This window comes from Protopterus annectens, chromosome 14.part0 (assembly GCF_019279795.1).
Source record: "Protopterus annectens isolate FY-2018-M chromosome 14.part0, PAN1.0, whole genome shotgun sequence".
NCBI lineage: Eukaryota > Metazoa > Chordata > Ceratodontiformes > Protopteridae > Protopterus > Protopterus annectens.
The window spans coordinates 957,229,079-957,254,990 of record NC_056748.1 but is presented as its reverse complement, the minus strand read 5'-3'; the positions used below and the strand labels follow the sequence as shown (position 1 = coordinate 957,254,990).

Genomic DNA, 25,912 nt, shown 5'->3' with positions numbered 1-25,912 from the left:
AATGCTTGTGTGTTTTACATTTGTGCCTTGCCTAAAAAAGGCACTATAGGGGCAGCAAGAGTCTTAGCCAGTATCGGGAATCCCAGCGGCGACAGGTGCAGGCCATCTCTGGCAAAGCATCGTGGCCTGTCGATCATGTTGTCCCAGACAGACAGATACTGGATCCCCTTGGAATGACACCAGAAGCTTAGCCAATTGTTGAAGTCAATCATTTTGTCATTGTACTGTGGTATCATTCTGGCTGATGGCAGGATGCTACTCAGGGCTAGTGTCATACCTGCCTGGGTCACATGTTCAGAGAACTCCTCCATGTCTCTTTTCATGTAGTCCAGAGAGGTACTTCTCAGGTCATTCACTCCAACATACCTGATTGTTCATAGGTTCATAGGTAGGTACTAGGCTATCAACCCAAGGGCCTACGTAAGCCTAGCCAGCAAGGTTCCATAGCTTACGCCACCCAAGAAAGTTATTTTCCTGTACCACTGTCCAGCAGAGACACAGAAGTGATCCCAGGGGTGTATTTCCTATTTCCCATCCACTCATCAAGATTTTTCTTGAAGAGTGCTAATGAAGAACTTTGCTTGACATAGATAGGTAGCTTGTTCCAGAGTATAGGAAGTCTCTGGGACAGGAATCTGTCACTCCAGCGTGTCCTGTTTATTGTGGTGACAAGGTTTAGGTCCCTAGAGCATGTAGTTCAGAGGGATTGGGATTTCTTTAGGTGTAGCATGTCCAACAGCTCTGGGTTTGACATAGCTTTATATGTTAGGCAGAGATCACCTCGGAGTAGGCGATATGCTACGTTGTAAAGCTGGAGTTTTTTGAGATGGTCAGTGTAGGGCATTTGTTTGAGGCCAGTAATCCTCTTTGTGAGGTACTTCTGTGGCCTTTCCAGCTGCTGCAGATGTCTTGTGAGGTACATTCCAAAAGGGGCGTTGTACTCTATAATGGGTCTATATGTGCGCGGTATATGGCAGTTCCTTTCACCCGACAGGCAGCTGACAGTAATTTTCTCTTTGTTTAGCCTTGTGAGAGGGACGTCAGTGTGCCTGACTATAGAGTCGCCAATGACTAGTGTGTTGGGTACGTTGTTTTGCCTTATGGGCTGAGGCTGAGGGGCACACTGATTTTTGTGGGCTCTGTGTCATTCTGGTAGTGTTGGGGGGTGGTAGTTGCTTGCGTTTCAGCTTTGGAAATCTCTGTTGTTTGGGCATATTTTTATTGAGAGCCTCCATGTATGTAGGTGTGTGTTTTGTGCTACTATGTGTGGGTTTGGGTAGTGCAGGTTTTGATGGACTGTATGTTGAGTGCGGTGTGGTGTAAACCTTCTCCTCTTGATTGTCTAGTCCAGTCTTGGCTGGAGAGAGTTTGTTTGACTATGTAAGTGCATCTTTCACAGGTTGTAGTGTTAGGTGGTAGGAGGAGAGGGTTGTCAGTGTACATGAGGCAATTACTACATTGCCCCAAGATGCCCATTTTCATCAGGTGGACAGGAGAAAACACTGGGAGCTGACCCTTGGACATGCCTGGTTAGTGCTTATTAATTGAAGTACTAGGAACTGATTTCCTCTTGATAAGTGAAGAAAGTTGAGTGCTGCAGTAATTTGTAGATTATTTAGTGCTTGTAACAAGATTTGGGAAGTGCTGAGCACAAGGAAACAGTTTTGAGTGCTAAAACTAGAAGACTGGCTAGTTCAAGGGAACAGAAACAGTTTTGAGTGCTAAAACTAGAAGATTGGCTAGTTCTAAGGGAAAATCTGAAGCGCAGACTTTCTAACACTGGGAACAGTTTAACCGTTGTTAACCGCTGCTGGGCGATGCACAAAACCATGTAAACACGGGTTTTTAAACAGAAAGATGAAAGGGGTAGAAATAGCCAAAAAATGGCCAATAAAACTACAGATTCTGAGCTGAAACCACTCCTCCAGGCGACAGATAAGCTGTTTCAAAGTTCAACACTCTCACCAGTGAACATAGAAGCTTCCCTCTATCTTAGAAAGGTCTGGGCAACACAGAAACTTGCAAACAGCCCAGAACAGCAAAATCTGAAAACTGAACTCTACTAGATCTATAGATCTAGAAAGGTGGGAAGCGAGTACAGAGGATTTTTTTTCAAAAGTTAAAGCAGATACAGGAATAAAAACATTTTTAAAGCAGAAAAAAGGCTATCGCACTTGAGTGTGTAGCCCTATACAATTAAATTGATGAAGAAAACACTTAAAACAAACAAAGAGCAAACGGTATAAGAATTCAAAAAAACAGTTCAAATAAGTAGCAAAGTTAAAAAATGGTTGGAATAATGCAGTTAGCAAAAATAAGCAATAAAAAGCAAAACAGAGGTACTTAATCCACTCAAAGTCTCCCTTTTTTCTCTGCTGCTGTAGTATTCTGCATGACACCCAGGCAGGCTCTTGCTGAGGTAATACAAGTGTAAAAACTGTGCAAACACAGGTTTTTAAACAGAAAGATGAAAGGGATAGAAATAGCCCAAAATGGCCAATAAAACTACAGATTCTAAGCTGAAACTACTCCTCCAGGCGACAGGCTGTTTCAAAGCTCACCAGTCTCACTGATGAACAGAGAAGCTTCCCTGTATCTTAGTAAGGTCTGGGCAACACAGAAACTTACAAACAGCCCAGAATTCAGCAAAATCTGAAAACTGGACTCTACTAGCTCTAGAAAGGTGGGAAGCGAGTACAGAGATAGGATTTTTTTGTTTGTTTTTTTCAAAAGTTAAAGCAGATACAGGAATAAAAATACTTTTATAGCAGAAAAAAAGGCTATCGCACTTGAGTGTGTGCCCTATACAATTAAACAGATGAAAAAAAAAACACTTAAAACGATCTATTAAAGAGCAAACAGTGCAGGAATTCAGAAAACAGTTCAAATATGTAGCAAAATTAATAAAAAATGGTCAGAATAATGCGGCTAGCAAAAATAAGCAATAAAAAGCAAAACAGAGATACTTACTCCACTCATAGTCTCCCTTTTCTCTCTCTGCTGCTGTAGGACTCTGCAGGACACCCAGGCAGGCTCTTGCTGAGGTAATACAAGCGTGAAAACCGTGTAAACATGGGTTTTTAAACAGAAAAATGAAAGGGATATAAATATCCCAAAATGGCCAATAAAACTGCAGATTCCGAGCTGAAACCACTCCTCCAGGCGACAGATAGGCTGTTTCTAAGCTCCCCACTCTCACTGGCAGAGACTGACACTTGCCTACTGCACTTCTGTACATCCTTGTGTAGCTAGTTTAAATGTTTAATGGTAAAACATTTAAATTTGTCATTGAGACTGTCCTTGACAGATGGCGACCATCATGAATGCATGGGCAAGCTTCCTTCCCAGTAGATTTGCACTGACTACTGAAAGTGAATTCCTGAGCTTTGCACTAGTTCACCTGTTTGTGAATCCCTGTAATCCTAAGTGCCTAACTTTCACCTTTGCAGTCCTTTGGATGTGCTGGTACGCAAACAGAGAGCACTCTTTGGCTGTCTGTCTGACCTTAGAGGGCTAACAGTATGGGGCACTTAATTATTTGTTAATAAAAGTGACTGGCTTTCAGGTTCTGTGGAATGTGAAGTGAATGTAGAGTTTATTTCCTCAAATAGTTTTAACATTCAGTAAATATATGCTGCCAGAAACATGTGGAAAACGGTTTAGATTCATATGGTCGAACATGCATTGCTTGACCATACATTTTACCGACTTTCCTCCGTGAATCCCATAACTCCGTACAATCGGAATGTCGTAAAAACACTGAATTCGACATTTCTGACCGCTCTACACCCTAAAATGAGTGCTAACATGGGTCAAAAAGGGGACAGGGATTTTATGTTTCGCAACACTTGCAATCGCATTTTTGAGATGTTGCTGCACTCCTTTCGGCCATACCCGCTCGACCATTCACCGGTCGACCATATGCATGTACACTGTGGAAAACAACAGTACTTTTTGTTAGTGATTGGCTAGTCATAAACAAATGATGTACAAACAAACATTTTAATCATTGTGATGATTGCATGTTTGTTGTTAAAAATATCTTTAAACTTATGAGTTTGTAAATGATGTGTAATATAAAACATAAGGTCTCTTCAATGGCAGAGAAGGACAGGTAGTTCAACTGTCTTTAAGATGGTTTCTGTTACCATAATTTGCCAATTGTGGTAAAAGGAGTTTTTTTTTTTTAAATGGGAATTTTTGACTACAAGATCTTTAAAAGTGTATCATGTTTCTTTCTTCAAGCTGTGGCAGTCTTGCATTTGATTAAACACCAGTGTGGAACAGTCCCTCTCCTCTGTCAGATGTGGATGTGGGCTGCCTTTGTATTCTTCACATAAAAGGAGTTGTACGTTTAATAGGTTTAAAGCATCAAACTATTTTAGTCTGTTATGTTTATGGAACAGTGTGTGGTAAAGGGGCATTCTGTAAAGTTTTCTTTACCATTTATAGCTGCCTGTATTAATTCATGGTATTCTTCTGTTGCAAACACACCTGAAATACCTTAGTGAAGTTGTCTCCTGCATTCATGCATTAAATAACTTTAATCTCATCTTTGTTTATAATAGCCATATTGTAGCTGATTGCAGTCCTTGAGTTCTTAAGGCTAAGGAGAAAAAAAAATTGTGTGGTTGGTGATCTGTAATATACTGGTAATTGTGATTAACCTAAACTGATAATGTTTACCTAGCACGTCTCTTGGAAGACTTCAGTCTGATGTGAACATCACAATGAATGAAAAACGGAAGAGTCTGGATTACCTTTCAGTCCATTCAGCAAAGAGCACAGCAAGCAGTAAGTAGCTGAGTATACTAAGATAACTTACCAAGCAGAATGTATGAATATTTTCTGACAATCCGAGATGTTCATGTCCTGTCATTTGACAGGCACTTAATTACTAAAGAGAGCATTAAATTGTAAAGAATCTTAGAAAAGCACTGGATCCCATGTTGTTCCAATACACTATAATATTGGTGTATAAAAGCACTGAATTCCACCAAGTTATAAAAAACAGTCATAATTTTTATTCCAAATGAAAATCAAAGCAACAAAATAAAAATGTAGACTTACTTGCCTGTCATTTCCTCTTGGTTGTAGTGTGTGCCCCCCCAAAAGTCATTTTCTTCTGGTGCTCACTAACAAGGGCTGTCATATTGGATTTCAAGGAGCTCATCTTTTTAATGGTAAGCTATAAGTCTCCTTTATTGCAAACCAGTGTTCCAGGTAACCTTTCCCCGTCTGTGAGAGGCAAACTTCACTGATTTCATAGCAGAGGAGTAACTAATGAGAGGAGAATATGACAGCTGATTGGCAACTGCCAATCTTGTTGGGTGTGCAGTACCAACATTCAGGAATGTACTTTGTGTGTGGTAATATAACATTACTTTTGTAGCAAGTGGTTTGCTATAGTTACATGAAAGAGCTTTTTTTTCTAGCTTGAGAAGCTGCAGAGGGCACCAGATATGGTTTTGAGCTCTAGGCCATAGTTTTACACATCATTTGATTACTTGATTGGTCTAAACCGAGCCATGCAGGAATACTTTTTGCCTAATACAAAAAAGATATCTGACTTTGTAAAGCAACAGTTCTGTGTACTGCCTTTATGCACACTATTTGATCAGTTTAAAAGCAGCACATCTGTATGCATACAATATTTGCATCATTGTACATTTTAGTAAACCATTCAGGTAAGAACCACCATACTCTGGCACCTTGGCAATGCTGCTTTCTAATGAGTACAGCATGTGAGGTTAACCATCCTTATAAAACCAATTGCCATTTATTCACATTCACTCTTGAAACATGGTTAACTGCGGTGGTGGTGCTGCGGTAGCGTTGTCGCCTCACAGTTAGACGTTGCCCGTTCGATTCTCAGAGCGTCTTCTGTGTGGTGACATGCGTGAATGGGCGTTCCTTCGTTGAAGGTTGTGCATTAGGCCCAGCAAGTCAGCATGTCAAAATCTACTGCCAATCATTAGCAGACCGGAGTTTCCTAACTGGGAAAAGCTGAAAGAAACAAACAAACTCTTGAAACATGGTTACATTAAATTACTCCATTTCAAACTGCAGTTCATCCTTGTAGGGTACAGTATGCTACCTTTAAAGTAATTGTAGTGCATGGAGCATGCTGATTATGCTGCGATAGTCAGAAAAAGAAAAATCAGTTAAGCACTATCGTGGTGCGAGACCCGACCTTAACAAATGCTAAGCTAAAGTTATTAAGGTCAGGTCCCTTGCTAGGCAGTAAAATCTGCCAGTACAAATGACAGTGGCAGAATAAATAACAGTAACATACCACTGACTTCCTGTTTTAAACTTAGAAAGCTACTAGAATAACAAGATGGCGAGTTTGCCTGATTTTCTGAAGGATATGAATTCTGAAACCTAAATGTATGCCATTATTTAGTGTCTTCAGTCATCAATAATTTGTCTGAAAACCACAGACATTATGAGGAACATACACAATATATGAGGCAAAAATATAGAGTTGAGTGTCATAAGGTGAGCATAAACATAAGGGATAGTGTCATAAGGTAAGCATAAACATAAGGGATACTGTTATGCTACCCTACTGAAAGTGCTCGCTAAGTGTTTTACAGCTTTGAAATCTGTTAAAACACTTGAATTTTTTTTTTGTTTTTACTATAATTTGTAGTATATGGAACAGATAAATCTCCATGCACTACAAATAGTTATGAGCAACTCACTGATTGCTAACCTGATATTATGTGTTCTCAACATGGATGCCAAGATTCACCTCTTGAGCTTCGCTCTTAAAGTGAATTTCTTGGCATGCATGTTTCGAATACATAATAATGTGATTAGCATCAGCGAACTGCTCATAATCATCTGTATTGCTTCTTTTTTCAAAAGCTTCCATTCAATATCTTTTCCAAGTTGTGCTTAGGCTACATAAAAAAAATTAAAAAAATATTTCCTTAATAAATCAGTACTTTGCCTGTGATTAAGATGCTTTGCAACTGATCCAAAATAAGAAGCTACTTAGATGTTAAATGGGGTTCCTGATGAACTTCTGATACTTATATCATTTAAAGAACCTACAACAGTTAATGTGACACTGCCAACTGATAACTAGTATGCTCCACATTTGATTATGATTAATTCATACAGTGAACTGCTGTGAATGTTGTTTTACTTCAGTTTAACTGAAAAAGTGCAATGGTCTACCGAGCTGTTTCAGCTGTGACTCAGATGTTGAAGTACAGTGATACAATATAATGCAGAGAGGTCTATATCTATGTACGTACATATAAATATATAGCTAGACATATCTATCTCTGGCTATATATACGTGTGTGTATGTGTGTGTGTGTGATATACATACATATATGTGTGTGTCTCTCTCTCTCTCTATATATATATATATATATATATATATATATATATATATAAAATATGTGTGTGCGCGCGTATGTGTGTGTGTGTATCTCTCTCTCTCTCTATATATATATATATATATATATATATATATATATATACATATATAGAAATACTTTATAATCTCGAAATACTGAAATGTCGAATTTCAGTATCTCGAGACTATAAAGTCAAAGTTTAAAAATAGCGAAAGTGCATAATCGCAAATTTGAATATCTCAAATTCGCAGTTATGGCTTTATGCTACATAATGTCCGGGATTGTATGTGGATGTTGTGCGGTGCCGTGTGTGGATTTAGGTGTTATGTCAGGTAAGTGAGTGTTTTGTAAGGGTTTTGAGTGGGAGTTTGAGTGTATGTGAGTGTACTGATATGTGTGATGTGTGTGCGAGGGACTGTAGAATGTGTGTGTGTGTTTGCTTTTGTTTACTGTTTGTGCAATCTCTGAGTTAGTATATATAAGTAGGGTAATGGTGTGAGGCTCAGCCCCCCTGCTTATTTGTGTTGTAGGTTTGTGGATGTGTGTTGTTTTGTTTGTTTATGTAGTGATGTGGGTGTTGTGGTATATGTGTGATCTGGTGTGTGCTGTGTTTTAGGTGTTTTGAATTTCGCGGGTTTGGTGTTTCGGTGTTGTATGGATTCGATTTCATGGTCTCGAAAAACTGAAATTCGAGATTTCAGTATTTCAAGATTATGAAGTGAATATATATATACATATATATATATATATATATATATATATATATATATATATATATATATACATAAAAAATAGTTAGATAAACAAAATATATACCAGTAGGTGTTCTTTTACAAAATTTATATTGGTATATATTTATACCTTTGTTATTTTGGTGAACATGAAAAGTACCAAAGAGTACTGAGCTTAACCAGCATCGGAAAAGCAGGTACAATCAGCTTCTTTATGCAGGTGTTCAGTCATGGAAAACTTAAATAGCTCTAATATTTGATTGATATTGACGTCAGTAGGTTAATGATGCCATATGGCAGAGTGTATTCTAGAGAATGCATTTCTCCAGTTTTGGTTTTGACTTTTGGTTAGTAATAGGTAGCCAATTGAGCATTTGTTAACTTGTTTTTTGCAATTTGTAATTTATAAACATTATGATCAGAGGGTAAGCAAAGCAGGGACAAAGCAGTTTGAAGACTGACATTTTTTGCAGTAGCTGAGTAGCTGCAGTAGGAGAGAGACAGTACAGGATCAGGGGACAGTTTTTGGGGTAGTGAACAACATAACATTAGTTTTTTAGTGGGATCTTGTATATTTTGATGCAGCTTAACCCCTGTTAGTCAACTCTTGAATGATTTGGTGTTACGTAATTGGAAAATGCTGTTGGGTGTTGAAAGCCTGAGAGAAACTTATTGTTTTTGTTTGTACCTGTGGCACAGGGGGATAAAACCTTGACTGCAGCCCTAAAAACCCATGTGTAACTAATGATACAGGCACAGAGGCAGCTTAGCTGGCTGCATTGGACAGTGATGAAGGGGTGGGGATAAGACAGTCTGCATCATCTGCAGACTGGCCTGCTTTCTAACACTCAGTTTTTGCCTCCACAGGGGAATGAATGGGCCAGAGGGCTGTCATCTTGGTGGAGAAAAAAATGGGTCAGATGAGTGACGAAATTGTCCAAATCCTGCAGATTCAAAAAAAAGTTTAATTATTGATGGCAGTGAAGAACAAAGTATAGTGACAGTGAAGAGAAGCAATATATACAGCTCCACAAAATTGTCTTTCTATCGTAGATAAATGCACAGTGATGCTCTGGTTTGGAAATAAATTTGCATTAAGTTAGCAAATGCACATTATTTTAATTAAGCATAGTGCTTTAGAAGACGCTCAGACTGTTGATTAAAGGAAATAGTTCTGATGTTCTTCGTGTTTCACTGTTGCAGTCATTACATTTGGGTAATCTGTTGGCAGATTGCCCTCAGTCGGCCTGATTAACAAAGTTTTGGGTCCTCCGTTGGTTGCTTATAAAACATGCAACCCGTGCACATACATCATCTCTTGCCGCACGCGGTGCCAGAAGCAAAGCAGTTAAAGCAAGTGTCGCTGACTCTGACTCATGAAATTTTTTTTGTGGTTTCAGAAACGAAGTCTTCAATTAAAGATGTCAGTAAAATTAATTGCGGCTACTTGTAGGAAGCATACCCTCATAAAGTTAATAATTGCATTACTTGTGGGAAGCAAATACCTCATAAAGATTTTCATTTGTACTATGCTGACCACAACGTACCTTGCTGCTGGTTTTGTGCTAAATTTAATCAATGCATTGTTAAACGTCGGTATATTTTTGCTTCTTAATATTTTGGCTCACGATTTAATTATCCAGAAATGTCATCGGTTAGCAATCCAACTACCATGCTAAAAAAAAAAAAAAAAAAAAAAAAAAGAGACAGACACAGGCCATCAAAAACCAAAACTGATTCTTCTGCTCTGCCAGCTGCCAGTTTTGCGATACCGGTGTGAGGTGTGCTTCAGCCCCTGATACCCGCTACTTCTGCAGGCCTCTACTGAGACCCATTGAGATGCTTCAATTATGGAACCCGCAGATATCTCTACCTTAGATGGGTCCGGAGCCACTGTGCAGGCACCGGCTTCTGAGGGTGTTTTCAGGCCTACAGATTTGTATATTAGACTGACGCCATCTTCAAAACTAAGGCCAAAATCTAAATCTATATCTAAAAAAACGATGCCTAGGCCACATGTGCAGGCCCCTATGCCTAAAAAACAAATGATCACAATGGCTGAAGATTTAATTACTCTGACCAGGGGTAGCCAACCCCCTCCTTCTAAGAGGCCTAGGCAAGACATTGATTATGAATCTTTGAACAGGATTCTATTTCTTCTGACTTTTCTAATGAACAGGATTTGTCTATACCTACTTATGAAGACTCTGATGCAGAAGATTCCATTCTTTCTGCTTCTCCCCCTGAGGATTTTTCTTTTGGGGAAACTTTACATACCTTAAGGGAACATTTCCACTGGGAAAGTCAGGATTTCTCTGAATCTAAAAAGAGACTTAGGGATTTTCTTCTACTTCCTCAGCATAGGCCTTTGGCTATACCTCCTGTTCTAGACATTGTTGATGATGTTTTTTCAGAATCTAGTATGGCTCCTGATTCTCTGCCTCCGGCTCCTTGTAAGCCAGACAGATACTACAGGGTTCCTGACTCCCACAAATTCCTTTTCAAAAATCCTATTGCAGATCCTGAAACCATTTCTCAGGGTCCCAAGGACATTAAGGCCTCTACTGCTAAAAATCCTACCCCTTCTGATAGAGATTCCAGGGCGTTGGATAGATGGGGTAAGAAGGTTTACACTTCTGCAACCTTGGTGATCAGGGCTTTAAACTGTCAATTTCATATGCTTAAATATCAACAGCATATCATGGGTCTGCTTAAATAGAAAATTATGTTAATTTCTGACTGTGTGGAAAATAAGGATTTACAGGATTTATTGCATTTAGCAGAACAAGTTGGAAAACATACTTTGCAATGTGGTTTTGATTCTTTGGAGGCCTCTTGCAGGGCTGCTGTAACTGGGACTGTACTAAGAAGGCATGCTTGGCTCAAAGAGCAAACTCTGCCTGATCACATTAAAGCAAAATTGTTGGATGCTCCTTTACAACAGGACTGTCTCTTTGGTAATAAGGCTGAAGAAATTTTAAAAAAGATGGAAGATAAAGCTAAATCTATGCAAACTGTGAAAGATTTCTTACAAGTGCAACCTCCTAGATTTAGCAGGCACTGGCCTACTAAGAACTGGTCCTTTCCAGTTCCTTCGAGAGCCACTCAAGTCAAACCCAGACATTCCAAAGGCTCCAGGTTTCTGTCACAAGGGACTTTTAGAACAAAACAATGGGGTGCCTCCACCTCCAAATCTGGAAACAACAAGGCACCTCCCTATGGTAAACAATCTCAATGACTTCCCTCTGCACTCACTAAGCACTTACCTTTTAGACACCCCTTTGGGGGGAAAACTGGCACTTCATGCAAGAAACTGGCAACTTACAACCCAGGACAAATGGGTTTTAAATATAGTATCCCAGGGATACAGATTTCATTTCCACACGTTGCCAATCCCAAATGGATGGCCAGACCTGCCCCCAAATCAGTGGGCAGAGGCCCAGAAACAAGTACTGTCCCTCATGAACATGGGGGCTATTCAACTAGTACCAGAAGTGGAAAAGGGGCAAGGTTTCTATTCAAGACTTTTCCTGGTGCCCAGAAAAGATAAATCATGGTGTCCAATTCTGGACTTATCTACTCTAAACACATTTCTGGACATTCCAAAATTCAAGATGACTCTTCAACATTTACTTCCATTGCTAGGCAAAGATGCCTGGTTGGCAACTCTAGACTTAAAAGAGGCTTACGTGCATATCCCAATCAGGGAATCTTGCAGAAGATACTTCTGCTTCAAAGCAGGCTCCTTGCATTACCAGTTCTCTGCACTGCCCTTTGGCTTATCTACTGTGCCCAGGGTCTTCACAAAGTGCCTGGCTCCAGTAATTGCATTTTGCAGGCAAAGAAATATTCAAATATATCCATACCTGGACGATTGTCTAATTCAGGCAGAAAACAAGGACATTCTTCTAAAGCATCTGGCGTTTGTAAAAAGGGTTCTGACTTGTCTAGGGTACACCATAAACGAAAAGAAATCACAACTGGTACCCGCTCAAAAAATTACATTCCTGGGTGCAAGTCTGAATACAACTGCCCAGACGGCTTACCTTACACCAGAAAAGCAAATTCATTTGATAACTTACTTCAAACAGGTGGTTCATGGCCTCCTGCATTCTTCTAATTCCGTATGCAAGACTGCATATGAGGAAACTTCAGTGGTACTTAAAAAGTTTATGGAGTCAACATTGTCACAGCCTGGAAACAATGATTCCTATCATACCTTGCCTACAACCAGAGTTCCTGTGGTGGGCAGTGGCCTGCCACCAGAACAAGGGACTGCCATTCACTCCACTCCCTGCCGCTCAAACTCTAACTACAGACACATCAGACTATGCTTGAGGGGCTCATCTGGTAAGGAAGTGCATTCAGGGCAAATGGAGCCCAAATCAAATGCACCTTCATATCAATCAGAAAGAGATGCTAGCTGTACAGAATGCACTGACAGCCTTCAAGGACTACCTTCATCCAGGACAATTAATGATAAAGACAGACAACACCACAGTTATGTGGTACATAAACAAGCAGGGGGTACACACTCCTTCCCCCTTTGCAGACTAGCCATGGCATTGTGGAACATGGCCTTGACCTACCAAATACAACTACAAGCTCAATTTTTGCCAGGAAAGCTGAATGCTCTGGCAGACGAACTAAGCAGAAATCTCATGGTCCCGCACAAATGGAAACTGGAACCACGGATTTTCAACATGTTGACACGCAAATGGGGGAGTCCAGACATAGATCTTTTTGCCTCACCCCAGAACTATCAGTTGGACAAATTCTGCACAAGAACTCATCACAAAAAAAGCCTGGAAAGTGGATGCTCTATCATTCAGCTGGAAAAACCTATCAGTCTATGCTTTTCCCCCTCTGCCTCTGCTCTCCAAAGTTCTACTAAAAGTCAAACAGGACAAACCAAAAATGGTTCTGATTGCTCCAAACTGGCCTCGCCAGCACTGATACCCACTCCTGTGCAATGGGTCACACCTTCCACCCTGGCATCTGCCTCAGACATTTTACTTACTGTCTCAGCAGAACAACCAAATTCTGCACACTTAACTCCAAACTTTAATTCTTGCAGCGTGGCTAATCACCTAAATTCACCCTTAGCATCCCTCAGCAAACCTGTGATGGATGTCATTTTGGAGGCAAGAGGGCCTAGTACTAGAAAATCTTATGCTGACAAATGGAAAAGATTCTGTACCTGGAATCGATCACTAGGAATAAGCACAGCAGTGCCCAATATTCCTCAGATTTTACAATACTTAACTGAGATGCTTCACAAGGGCCTGTCCTTTTCTTCCATAAAAATCCATGCCTCAGCCATTTCAGCTCATTACAACACAGAACCTCCCCTCTTCTCTCATCCTCTGCTAAAGCAGTATCTCAGAGGAGCCAAAAATTTAAGACCACCCAGGAGAGCTCCAACCCCTGCCTGGGACCTCAATTTTGTATTGGAAAAACTCACTCTCCCTCCTTTCGAGCCAGCTGCTACTGCACACATAACATTTCTCTCCTGGAAAACAACATTCCTTTTAGCAGTCACTTCAGCTAGAAGGATTTCTGAATTACAGGCTCTTATGGCAGTGGAGCCTTTCATTATTTTTCATGTGGACATGGTGTCTCTCAGGACCATTCCATCCTTCATGCCTAAGGTGGTATCCAGTGTGGCTCTTAATCAGACCATTCATTTGCCAACTTTCTTTCCCAATCCACAGAACAAGGGGGAATGGATTCTGCATTCATTGGATGTACACAGACAACTTAGATTTTACTTAAACAGGACAAAATCTCTAAGAAAATCTGAACAACTGCTGGTGGCATTTGTTGCAGAGGCAGAGGGAAAGGCTATTTCAAAGCAGACTATTTCCAAATGGATAAGCCATTGTATTCATTTCTGCTATATGCACCATGGTAAAACTATCCCCCAGGGGATCAGATCTCATTCCACCAGGGCTGCATCTACTTCTACAGCCTTTCTCAGAGGTGTTCCTACCAGAGACATTTTAGAAGCTGCTACCTGGAACTCAGTTCATACATTCACCAAACATTACCATTTACCTTTCTTCTCTAAATCCAGAGCTGGCTTTGCCACTGCTGTCCTGCAGGGCCTTATAGCTGGTCCTAATGCTGTATAAATCCATCCTCCCAACCATAGCTTTGGGAATCTACCCAAATGTAATGACTGCAACAGTGAAACATGAAGAACATAGTACAGTTGTGTACACTTACCATAAATGTAGATGTACGAGTGTATTCGCTGTTGCAGTCCTGGTTACCTGCCAGCCCCCTGTTGCAGTCCTGGTTACTTTCCAGCCCCCTGTTTTTCTCTTACTATACCTCTACTTTCTTTTACTATGCTAAAAAGCTTTTTTGGTTTATTTGCTTTTGTTTGGAGGTATATTTGTTTGTGTTTTTAATTTTATATATATCTATATATATATATATATATATCTATATATATATATATATATCTATTGCTGCCCATTTGGGGGGCACCTGACATCTGGGGCAAAAAAAACTGATGTAATGGTGTTGGCTGCATGTTTTATACCCCTGACGACCTGACGTCATGAAAGAAGGGACAGCAACCGACGCAGAACCCAAGACTTTGTTAATCAGGCCGACTGAGGGCAACCTGCCAGCAGATTACCCAAATGTAATGACTGCTACAGTGAATACACTCAAACATTTACATTTATGGTAAGTGTACACAACTGTACTTTTGTGCAGTAGGTCTTTTGGTGAGGGTCCATATTATATGAACGAATGTTCATATAATCAATCGCTGTAATGAGTGAAAATCCCGGAAATCAAGATGCATGCTGTGGGATCGCAGTACAGTGAAGATTGGGAGTATTTGCCCTTTCCTCACTGTAGTGTGATCTCGGAGTTGGAATATATATTTAGCGGGGGGTGTGGGGGGTGCAGCCCCTCACAATATTGCGATTTCTGGGATTTTCGCTCATTAGAGCGATCGATTATATGAACTTTGGTTCATATAATATAGACCCTTTTGGAGTGATGATGCTCTGTCTTGCTTACTGATTAACGTGACACTGACTTGTTAACATTTTAGACACATATTTACACTGCATAAAAAGTTATCTTGCAAGCTGCTATCCATAGTAATTTAAAAGTTAAAGTTCTCCACACTGAAATAATTATTTTCCTCAGTGTGCTTTCTAACAGGGTTTAACAACATAAAGCAAGGAACAGTTCCCTAGTGACAAAGGGAAGCACAATCCTTGAGAGCTCACAAGAGTGCAAAGTAAAGGGGACTCTGCAGCCCACAAGACATTACTTGTTGAAATCACATCTCAGCTCACTCTGTAAAGAAATTAAGTACTCTCTCTGGTATAACAAACAGCTCAAGTATTTGCTACTTAAAGGAGCAATCTACCCAAAAGTCAAGTTTTTCTTTCCAAAAACTGATTTTCCTTTCCTGTATTCCAATACTAAACATGTCACATACAGAAAAAAACATCATTTAATCATTGTTTGCCTTTCTTTCCTGCATTTGTCTCATCTGTTATGTCACACAGGCTACTAAGAGTGGAAGAGTGCTAAAGTTAGATGACTTATCCCAACTACAGAGCCATTAAAAAAACAATGCCTCTTAAACAGTGACATTTAATTGTGCCGTATCAGCTACAGATTGCCAGCATCACACCTCAGATAAATAATGTAACCTAACAGTCTGAACAAAGGCATGGCTTTCAAGATTAGTTTTCAGATGCAAATGTCTTTCTCTTACCACAAAGAAAACTTAGTATACAAAGAAAAGAATGAATGAAAGAAAGCAAATATGTTCATCTAATTCTTTTTACTTTCTGTTCTGTCAGTGTTTGGTTTTGCATTTTTTCTACACTGTAGTTTCTGTAAAAGTGCATGTTTCTTCTATTTTGTTACAGTATTTTTGCATTGTGTACATTGTTGAGACAAGTCAGTGAGTTGGAGAAAGAAGATCAACATCAAAGACTTTAATTCAAGCTACAGTATTTAAAACTGAATGTAACACAAACCATGTCAGCCCAAGTAACACCTATTAATTACAGGGGTTAGATTTTTCACATTTGAGCACTGAACTGCAGTTGTTATTTTGAAAAGAACAACTTACTCAGCCACATTTTCAAGCCTGCAAATTAATTAAAATGCAGATTGATGCTGACAGTGAAAACTAGACAGTCACAGTACTGTTGTAAACTAATGAGAGAGAGAAAACCACAGTAAATGATCCCATCATTATAGGGATTTCTTTCTGTCCCTCTAACATGACATTAAGAAGGCAAAGTCATTGACTGCAAAATAAAATAATGCTAACCATAGCAGCCTCCTTCAGATCATTTTGAGGTATAACAAATTAGAAAATAACTAACTATTTACTTTGATACAGACTCATTAGTAATGCAGAAAAGTTCAAGACTTGCTGAAAAACGTTTTTCCATTTTTTTGGGGTGTGGTTCTCCTTTAAGTAGTGCTTCTGCTACTTACCCTGTTCCTTTACTTTTATGTCTTGTTGAGCAGTGTTTACCCCCACCCCACCCCCTACAGTCACTGAGGGTAGAACCGGTGCAGTTTAGTATACACTTATTCCTGCACATGCAGTGTAGCACAGAGCTAGCCCAGGTAATGTAGCATAAGATTGCACTCTCCCCAAAGCACAATAACTAAGGGAAGCCCTTGCACCTCCTGTACCCCACTATATATATATGTGTAACCCAAGTATAGTCATAAGTACACACAAAGGGGCTCTGCTCACAAGAATCCAAAACTGAAAGACCCCCAACCCCAGTATTCACTTCTTAATCTTTCACATACGCACCACCAGTGTAACTTTACATGCCCTATGTGATTTTCCTTTTCTGATACTCAGTGATAGTTTTCCTTCAAAACAGAGTTTCTGGGGTTTCCAGACTCAGCTGAGTCTTGCTGCACTGGGCTTTGCTTTATTCTCTACCTTATCGCCATTCATACCCAGCCTCCTGCTATTTCCTTTATTGGTGTGCAAAACCCCACCTCCATGTCCCGTCATACATTTTCATTCACAATCCTTCACTATTACTTCCAGCAAATCACAGCTCTGTTTTCACTCTTCTTCCTGCCTGTATTTCATGCAGAGGATTAAGACTGAGATCTGTTAAATTATTACTTCCTGTGGTACAGGGTTTGATCCCCTGGGCCTTCACTTGTCTGCTTTATGACCTTGAGCAAGTGACTTAACCAGACTATGCTCTGGAACAGTGGGAGATTTCCCGAGGTTCCTTAATGGTCTCTTGGACTACATGCTTAGTGAGTCAGTACCTAAACTTAAGTACCAAATGATTTGGATAACTCATCCACCCTAAATAAATCAAATAGCATATATGTTATTTCCCTTTGACAATTCCATCTAAAATGTAGTACCCTCTGAACTCTTCGCTTCCCCTTCTTAGACCTGTTTCCACTCCCTCCCTTCCTTTAGATGCCAGTTATACCTTACTACCACCCTCCATATCATCTTTCCTTTGTCAATCCTGTGTCCCCACTACCACCTCTGTTCTGGCTCAGTTTTTTATTTATTTTATTTTATTTTACATTTGTTGACCAGGAGTGTCCGGCTGAGCTATTGCCCTTTTTCAGTGGAGTTTTGGGGAGAAAAGCTCCAAAGATATACAATGCAATAAAAATAGCAAAACAGATACATTTCAATAAAAATAGCAACAGAGAATGTTGGTAGTTAAAATATGTAAGCTACATACATGTATATTGACAGATAAAATAATACTATAAACAAAAAGCAGAATGTTAAAAAAGTCAAATAAGTTGTATGTTTTGGTTTAAAAAGAGTAAATATAAGGTTTTGTATGCAGAGTAGCAGAAATTTAAAAGGTTACACAAGAATTTCATGGAGCAGAGTATAGAAGAAGCTTTGGAGGTAGCATAGGATGAGGTAGTTAATGGTAAGTTTTTGTAAGTTAGTTTGACTGCACTATAAAGGTAGATAATAATCAGGGAGGGCGAGTACAGTGGCAAGACCAGTGTTTTTTAAAGTGGTCTTTGGTTGCTAGCTTAAATTGTTTGGTGTGAATCAGGGTCCTTATTTCTAGTGGGAATTTGTGCCATGCAATAGAGGGATGGTAGCTATAGAAGTTGCACCTTGTGTTGGATTTGGGTTTATGGATTTTTTAGTAGGTCTTGGACTGAGCTTTGGAGAAGTCTGGTAGGGGAGTAGTGAGAGATGAGAGAAGATAGACTTGGGCGGAAATCAGGCTGATATAGATGGAGTGTATGATTTGGAGTTGAGATTGTAGGAACAGATGAGGTAGTTCGGGCCAGTTCAGGTATTTTAGGGAGAGACAGTGGTGAGATTTATATATTTGTTGAGCTGCAAATCTAGCTATTTTGTGGTAGGTTGATTCTAATTTGGTAAGTAGGGAGGAGTTTAGATTTGTAAGTATTTGGGAACAGTAGGTTAAGCATGGTAGAAGGTAGGCATGGGTTAGAGAAATCCTAGCTTCAGTAGTTAGGAATTTGTTGTTCTTGCACAGTAGTCCTAGCTTTTGGTGTTTTTTTTTTTGATACAATTGTTAATGTGAAGATCGAATTTTAGTTGGTTGTCAATGGTAATGGCAAGGAGTTTTGTGCTAATTTCGACTTCTATAAGAGTATTGTTTAGGGATCTTAGGGAGAAGGAAAGTTTAATGTGGTTTGCAGATTTAGGTAGAAACAGTAGTAATTTTGTTTTCTTAGGGTTGAGGACGAGTTGATTATTAGTGAGCCGTGTCTCTACTGAGTTGAAAGATGTCTAGGTATTTGTTAGGAGTTCTAAGGGAGAATTAGCAATAATTATGACTGTAGAGTCATCTGTGCATTGGACAATGTTAGATTGAAGACAAGAGGAGTGGAGTGAGTTGGTGAAGATATTAAAGAGTAGAAGTCCAAGAATGGAACCTTGGGAAACACCAGTTCTTTCTGAGAGAGGGGTAGGAGTCCCTTCGTACTGACTGCAGCCTATCAGAGAGATAGCTAGAGAACCATGCAACTGTATCGGGGAGACGTTTAGGTATACAAGTTTACTAAGTAGCAGTGTGTGTGAGACAGTGTCAAAAGCCTTAGAAAGGTCAAGGAATAGACAGGATATGAGTTTGTGATCATCTTTAGCAAGGGTTAAGGTGCTGAGAAATGATAGTAGAGCTGTGGTTGTACTATGCTTGGGACGGAAGCCATGCTGTGTTGGAGTGAGAAGTTTTTCTTGTAAGAGATGATGCGTAACTTGTTTGTGTATACATTTCTCAAGGATTTTGGAGAGGAGGGAGAGGATAGCGATAGGTCTGAAATTAGATATTTCTGTGGAGTTACCTCCTTTATGAATAGAAAGTGTGTAAAACTGTTTCCAGATAGAAGGAACATTAGATGGAGCAATTGATTAGTATAGATACAGGCATAGCAAGGGAGTGTGCAGCAATCTGGAGAAAGTAAGAAGGAATATTGTCTGCTGATACAGAGCATGGTTTGAGCTTTGAGAGTAGAGTTCTGATATAGTCAGTGGAGACAGGTTTGAGAGAGAAGGAGTTTACTGAGATAGTGGTTGAGGGGTGTATAGGGAGGTTTGAAGTGTTGTTGTCTGAGAGGTTGGGGTTAAATAGTTTGGAAATGGATTCAATAAAGAAGGTGTTGAAGGTATTGGCAGTTTCTTCAGGTGACTTGTCAGGACATGGGTTTGGTGAAGTTGGGTTACCTGGATGTAGTATTTGATTTACAGCATTCCAAGATTTTTTTGGATCAGATTTTAAGGTTTTGGGGGATTATAGTAAAAGTCTTTTTTGGCTTTGTTGAGACAGAGGAAAGTACAACAAAAACAATCAGCCAGTACAATCCAGTGTCCGGGGAAGATAAACAGCTAGATTTAAGGGCAATTAGACAAGCTAGATTATAAAAAAAAAAAAAAAGTATTTTTTTTTCTGTTTTTATTTTTCTTTAAAAATGGGGAGCTGCAGTTCACTGAGAAGTTGGAAAATAATGTAGTTATGCCAGGGGGGTTAGGAAAAGGACATGCAGTAAATAAGGAGTCAATAGAGTACTATTTAAAAAGGAATGGAATATGGTATATGTGAGTACTCTACTGGAGATTCCTATGAAGCAAGGGCAGAAAAGCTAAGTCAGAAGATGGTGTTTTAGTTTAATGCATGCAAACCTGTGACTCATGGAAAACTGTGTTGGCAGCTTGTTTGTAGTTTGTATTCACCACTGGGGTGTGCTTAAGTTAGAGACCATGATCAGCATTTTAACTTAATTGTACAAGAGAATGTACGACTTCAGTGAGTAAGAAAACTAATTGAACAAATTAAGCAGAACTAAATGTTTTCTTATGCATTCACATTTCTTTTCTAAAACCGCTTCAGACAATATCCATCCAGCCTGCCAGTATTGAGGTATTTCACACCTCATCACTAACATGAGTGCTGGTATGTGCAGGTAAGTCAAAGGCATAATGGTACCAGTGTTTCTCAAACTCCTCTTTTTAACAAAGTAACCCTCCTCAGACTGTGGTAACATATATATCATATAAAACTTCCTTATATCTGGTCTGTCACCAGTTGCCTACAAACACATATACCGTCTTTCCCTTATGCAGTCCTTTGAAATATAATTACAGTAAACATACTTTAACACATCTAGAAAATAAATGATTCCATGCTTCTCTTTCTTGGCTGTAAACTTTGTTTTTCTCAGACTAGAGAAGGCAGACACATTGTATGAATTTTATTTCCTTCAGTATTAGAAATTTTACATGGATACTGTTTAGAAAAAAATGTATTGTGGGATTCAGTCCCGTATCTTTATGATATAGTTTACATTTAGCTGTCAGTATAAACTAGCTAATAAGCATCTTTGTAATGTACATGTTTTGTAGTAGCTTAGAGTGTTTCTTCTCAGTCTTCACTGAAAATGGGCTTCTACCCAGTCGGTCTTTCCCGGTAATCAAATGTCAATAAAGAAAGAAAGAAATACTACCTTGCATTTGTTTAAGGAATTCTGTAAACCTCAGGCAATGATTTCTGTTGGTAAGAGCTTTGGCAGTTTTTGTAATGCTTCTGAGGCATGTGGTCTAGACTAGTTCAGTCCTGATTTTCAGATACTGTCTGGGTCAATCTGCATATTGTCCCTATGCCTGTATATGTTTGTTCCTTATGGTGTGCATGCCGATCTCCTAGCTAAGTCCAAAAAGAGACATAGCTTAAGTTGACTGACTACATAGAGTTGGCCCTGTACTTCTGTGGTGAAGGTTTTCTGCCTGGGTCTGCTCTCAAAATGAAATGTTGCATCAGTGTAATATACAACAATCTGTGCTCATTATAGCTGCTTTATATTGTATAACCCATATTAGCTCAGTGTTATGATGGGCTGATTGCAACTTGTGGAAAAAAAAAACTTGGAGATTTAGTGAAGTTAGTCATATCAGTATTTTCAGAAAACCAGTTTGTATTCATGAGCTCTGTAAAGTTTGTAAAGTGAAACTTAGATGTTCACAAAATGAATAATGTTTTTCAGATGTCCACATTGGTGTGGTTATTTGCGTTTTTTTTTTTTTTAGTATAGTTAGTAACTCTTGTAGAAGTAAAGTTAACATGAGGTAGCTCTGGGTGAATGTGTGAGTACAGTATGTCTGGACTGAATAAAACTGAACACAGGTTGTTTGTGATGATCTTCCAGAAGCTCGGATTTTCTAGAGAACACGATTTATTTGTTGATTTATGTGCTTGATTATTCATCTTTTTTTAGATGAAGTAAGTCATTTTTGGTTTGAGTCCATTGAATGTCTGAGGTACATTCTGCTACTAGAGTGTGCATATATGCATTGTATGCACACAGAGGAATAAACTATTTTGAGTGTTTATTTTATTTGTTTAATTTGTTTGTCTTGGTTTACCAGGGATGTCCAACTGGGCAAAGCCCATTTCCCTTGGAAGTCCAGGGAGAAAAGTTCCAGCAGATACATTTAAGATACTCTTGACAAAACTTTTATTTTTTTTATAAAGGTACATTACATAGATAGTTCAAAAGACATCTCCATACAAACAGGTAGATGTTCTGTAGCAACACTATACAAAGATAAGACAGGTGTTTTTATCTGTGGTGACATCATGCAAGATATTAATTTCTAAGTATAAAACATTTCGAATGCAGACAGTTCCTGTGCAACATAGGTAACAGCCATACATTAGATATGACTAGTAAGACATGGGTAAGGAGGGTTACAGTATACATGTTTGGAATAAATAAAATTGAGGTAAGCAGTATGAAACATTAATCAGTATGTAGATAGTAGTTAAAGCTACATGAGAGAGAGAGACATTGTACAGCTGATGAAACAAGGATAGCAGGAGTAAGAATACCAGGGTACTTGCTGACATAGAACCTGGTTAGTAGCGAGTGCAGGAGAGTATTTGAAGAAAATGGATAAAGTGGGAGGGTCAGAAAGAAATTGAAATTTAAAGTGGGGATTATGATAAGAAGATAATTGTGGAGGCGTGGTAAAAAGGTTTGTTGTGTAGAAGGGGGTGGAGATTATAAAAAGATAGGGGAGATGTGCTGACAAAGGAAAATGGAATTACCCGGGTAAGCATGTGCACAACCACATGTAGTTTAGGTGTTTAGTAATGTCTTGAAAGCAGAAAGTTTCATGGACTGTTTTAGGTATGTTGGGATGGTGTTTCAGAATTTTGATACATAATGGGAGTATAGCGAGTCACCTGTTAAGTTGTTAGCCTTTGTTGTGATTACTAAGAGCTTATTGGTTGAGCAAAGAAAGGTCTCTGCCTGGAAGGTAGTGCTGCAGGGTATCTTTTAGTGCTTGACATTTATCTCAGTAGCCTAGCTGTAGAGGGGTGAAAGGGACAACTGTCCTGGGCACAAAGTGTTGGGGGGGAGTGCGATTGACTGATCCCGATCACTGTTTAATGTATACTGGCTTTTAAAAGTCGGTATTGCATTTATGGTCATACCTGAGTACTGTAGCACTCCATGTGTGGTCTAAACTGAAGGAACTGTGCTACATTTGTTGCAAACAGATTGCTACAGTTTAAACAAGGAAACATTTTTTTAAACTAAAACCTGCGCTCCAAGCAGGGTGTAAACTACTTGCTACAGTTGAAAAAAAATTATTTTTCTTTTCTAAAATGAGAGGACAAGGGAGCAGAAACAAGACCTGATTGGCTAGAAGGAGGGAGCGTGTTGTGTATCTGTGTCTCTGGCCACCTGGTTGTTATGGCAGTTGGCCAGGATTAAACGAGCGTACTTCCATAACACCTTTATTAAAATTAAGGGCATTGGAAATAAAGAAATTACAATGTTAAATTATGAAAGTAGGATATTTGTATTGCATTTTCATTTTATTTGCTCATTTTATAAGTATTGAGAAAATTAAAGTCTTTTGAAGTAATATGTATCAGTGTCTTTAAATGGATGTCATTAAGTTAGAAGGAAGAGTTTGTCCAATCCAGGGGTAAGCTGCTAATATTTAAATGTGTAATTAAAGATTTTTAATGTCTGATGAAGTTTGGCAGCATTGTTTAACGAAAGCACTAACATCATTGCGGATTTTAATTCTTTTATTAAAAGTGTACTTATTTTCAGCTGGAGCCTTCATTTTTCTGCAGCTGTACATTTATTTCACCTGGTTGGTATGCTAGGTGAAGGAGTGGATGCTTTTATTTTTTGCTCATCACTTGAAGAGCTGGGGGGGTGCACATATTGGAGACTGTGCAGAAAGCCATCCAGTTAGAAGAAGTCCTTTATTTCATTTTTCCCCCTTCCGGCAAAGGGCACTGGTTGAACCAGCTACGGTTCTGATTTTTCTGGTGCATGTATAAGTTTGTGTGCCATAATAAGCTGAATATGTTAAATAGTTAGATAGCCCAAGCCAGCTTAACTGTTTCAGGACACCGCAGTGATAAGTCACATATATATGGTTGGCAGCAAATCTGGCTACTTTGTCACAGATGGAGAGTTTAACTGTACATATAGTATTTAGGTTTGTAAGAATTGGTGAGGTATATAGTGGGGGTAGAAGAAAGTACGTAGATGATAGTGTTACTCTTGCATGATCTGTCAGTCAGTAATTTGCTCTATAGAGGGAGTAGGGGTTTCTGGTGAATACACGCAAGCAATAATTAAGCAGTGAGTGCTTAGTGACATAGATCATAGAATCAACGACTCATAATAAATACAAGGCAACTAGGCCCTGTGGCGATTTATGCCTGTACCCCCTAGCCCCTTACCTCATTTCTAAAGGAGCAGTAGGCCCGTCACATGAAAGGTGAATTTGTGGATACCCATCCAATTGTCTAACTCCTTGTGAAGGAAAATATAGTGCCACATTGCTGAATATGAAGTGGGGGTTTATTCCAGAGAATTGGTAAGTACTGAGTGACAAATCTCTTTCCACCATATTTTATTGAAGGTATAGATCCTTAGTTCTAGATTCTAGTGGGACTGTTAGCTTTGTGGAAATAACAGGTCTTGGACTACTGGATCTGCAGTGGCCTGAAAGGCAAGGCACAGATCGCCCTTAAGGAACCTATAGGATACTGACTAAAGGGGCAATGTTTGTAGTCACCCCTGTTTGCTGTTCTCTTTTAAGTCAATGGTGTTTTTAGTTAGGAGCCTCTAGGGTCTTTTTAGTTACTTGATAGTAAGATACATCCCAAACAGAATATTGTATTTGATAATAGGTTTTATCAATGCAGAAAACATAGGGATAATAGATTCTAGGGATAAAAATGAAATACCATTTCCAGTAAGTTGCACCTAGTAAAAATTCTTCTTTAGCACTGTTGCAACATGATGGTTAAAGTCAAGGGGCTTACCTACCCATGTTACAAGATCTCTCACTATACTTTCATTTTGAAGTGGAATATTATCTATACTGTAAGCTGGATGAGGGGATTTTTTACCAAATGTGTTGAAATTACACTTTTTAGCATTTAGATTTAACCTTTTTTTTTTTTTTGATTATTAGTTGTTGACATGTGTAAGATCCAGTTGCATATCAAAGGGAGACTTCGTTGTTGACATGTGTAAGGTCCAGTTGCATATCAGAGAGAGACTTGAAGATGATGCCAGGTTTTCAGTCATCTGCAAACTCGGTTAGCCAGAGATCCCTATTTGTAGTATGGAGGTTTGTAAAGTAGATGTCAAATAGTAGAGGTCTCAACACAGATCCCTGAGGAACACCACTGGTCACTTTCATGTTTACTGAGAATGCATCTGCCATACTTACTAACTGTGTTTTAGCCCTCATCCAATTTGCTATTCACCTAACTATGTAGGGTACAATTTGGAGCGTATTTGGCTTGTTTATTATGGTGTCAAAAGCCAGGCTGAGGTGTGCTTCAAAGCATGTCCACAGCTTATAATACTCTCAAAAAAGTTCACCAGATTAGTTGGACAAGATCTACCCATAACAAAGCTGAACTTCTGAACATCAAGCCTTGTAAAGATTTTTGATATTATTCTTAATTAGGACATTCTCACACAATAATTAAGCAGTGAGTGCTTAGCGACATAGATCATATAATCAAAGACTCATAGTAAATACAAGGCAGCTAGGCCCTTAGGACATTATCCTTTGCTTTGTAGGTGAGACTAATCAAGCTAATGGGTCTGTAGTTTCCAGGTTCAGTGGTGGGTCCACCTTTGTAAGTAGTATCGCAACAGCTCTGCACCATACTTCAGAGACAAAACCAGCGGCTAAGCTCAGGTTGACTTATCTGTAGGAGAATGTCCACTAAGCCATGTTTTGAAGTGCTTATCATGCAGCTGAGT

The 25,912-nt window shown here is 39.1% G+C and overlaps 1 protein-coding gene across 1 annotated transcript in view; it reads left to right on the top strand.

The window, feature by feature from the left end:
• LOC122789363 (tyrosine-protein phosphatase non-receptor type 13-like) overlaps positions 1 to 25,912 on the top strand; it is a 2,815,362-nt gene that overhangs the window by 881,598 nt on the left and 1,907,852 nt on the right. The window contains exon 16 of the mRNA XM_044056752.1: positions 4,691 to 4,794. Within this exon, the coding sequence (XP_043912687.1) occupies positions 4,691 to 4,794 (104 nt within the window). The remainder of the gene's footprint in view (positions 1 to 4,690; positions 4,795 to 25,912) is intronic.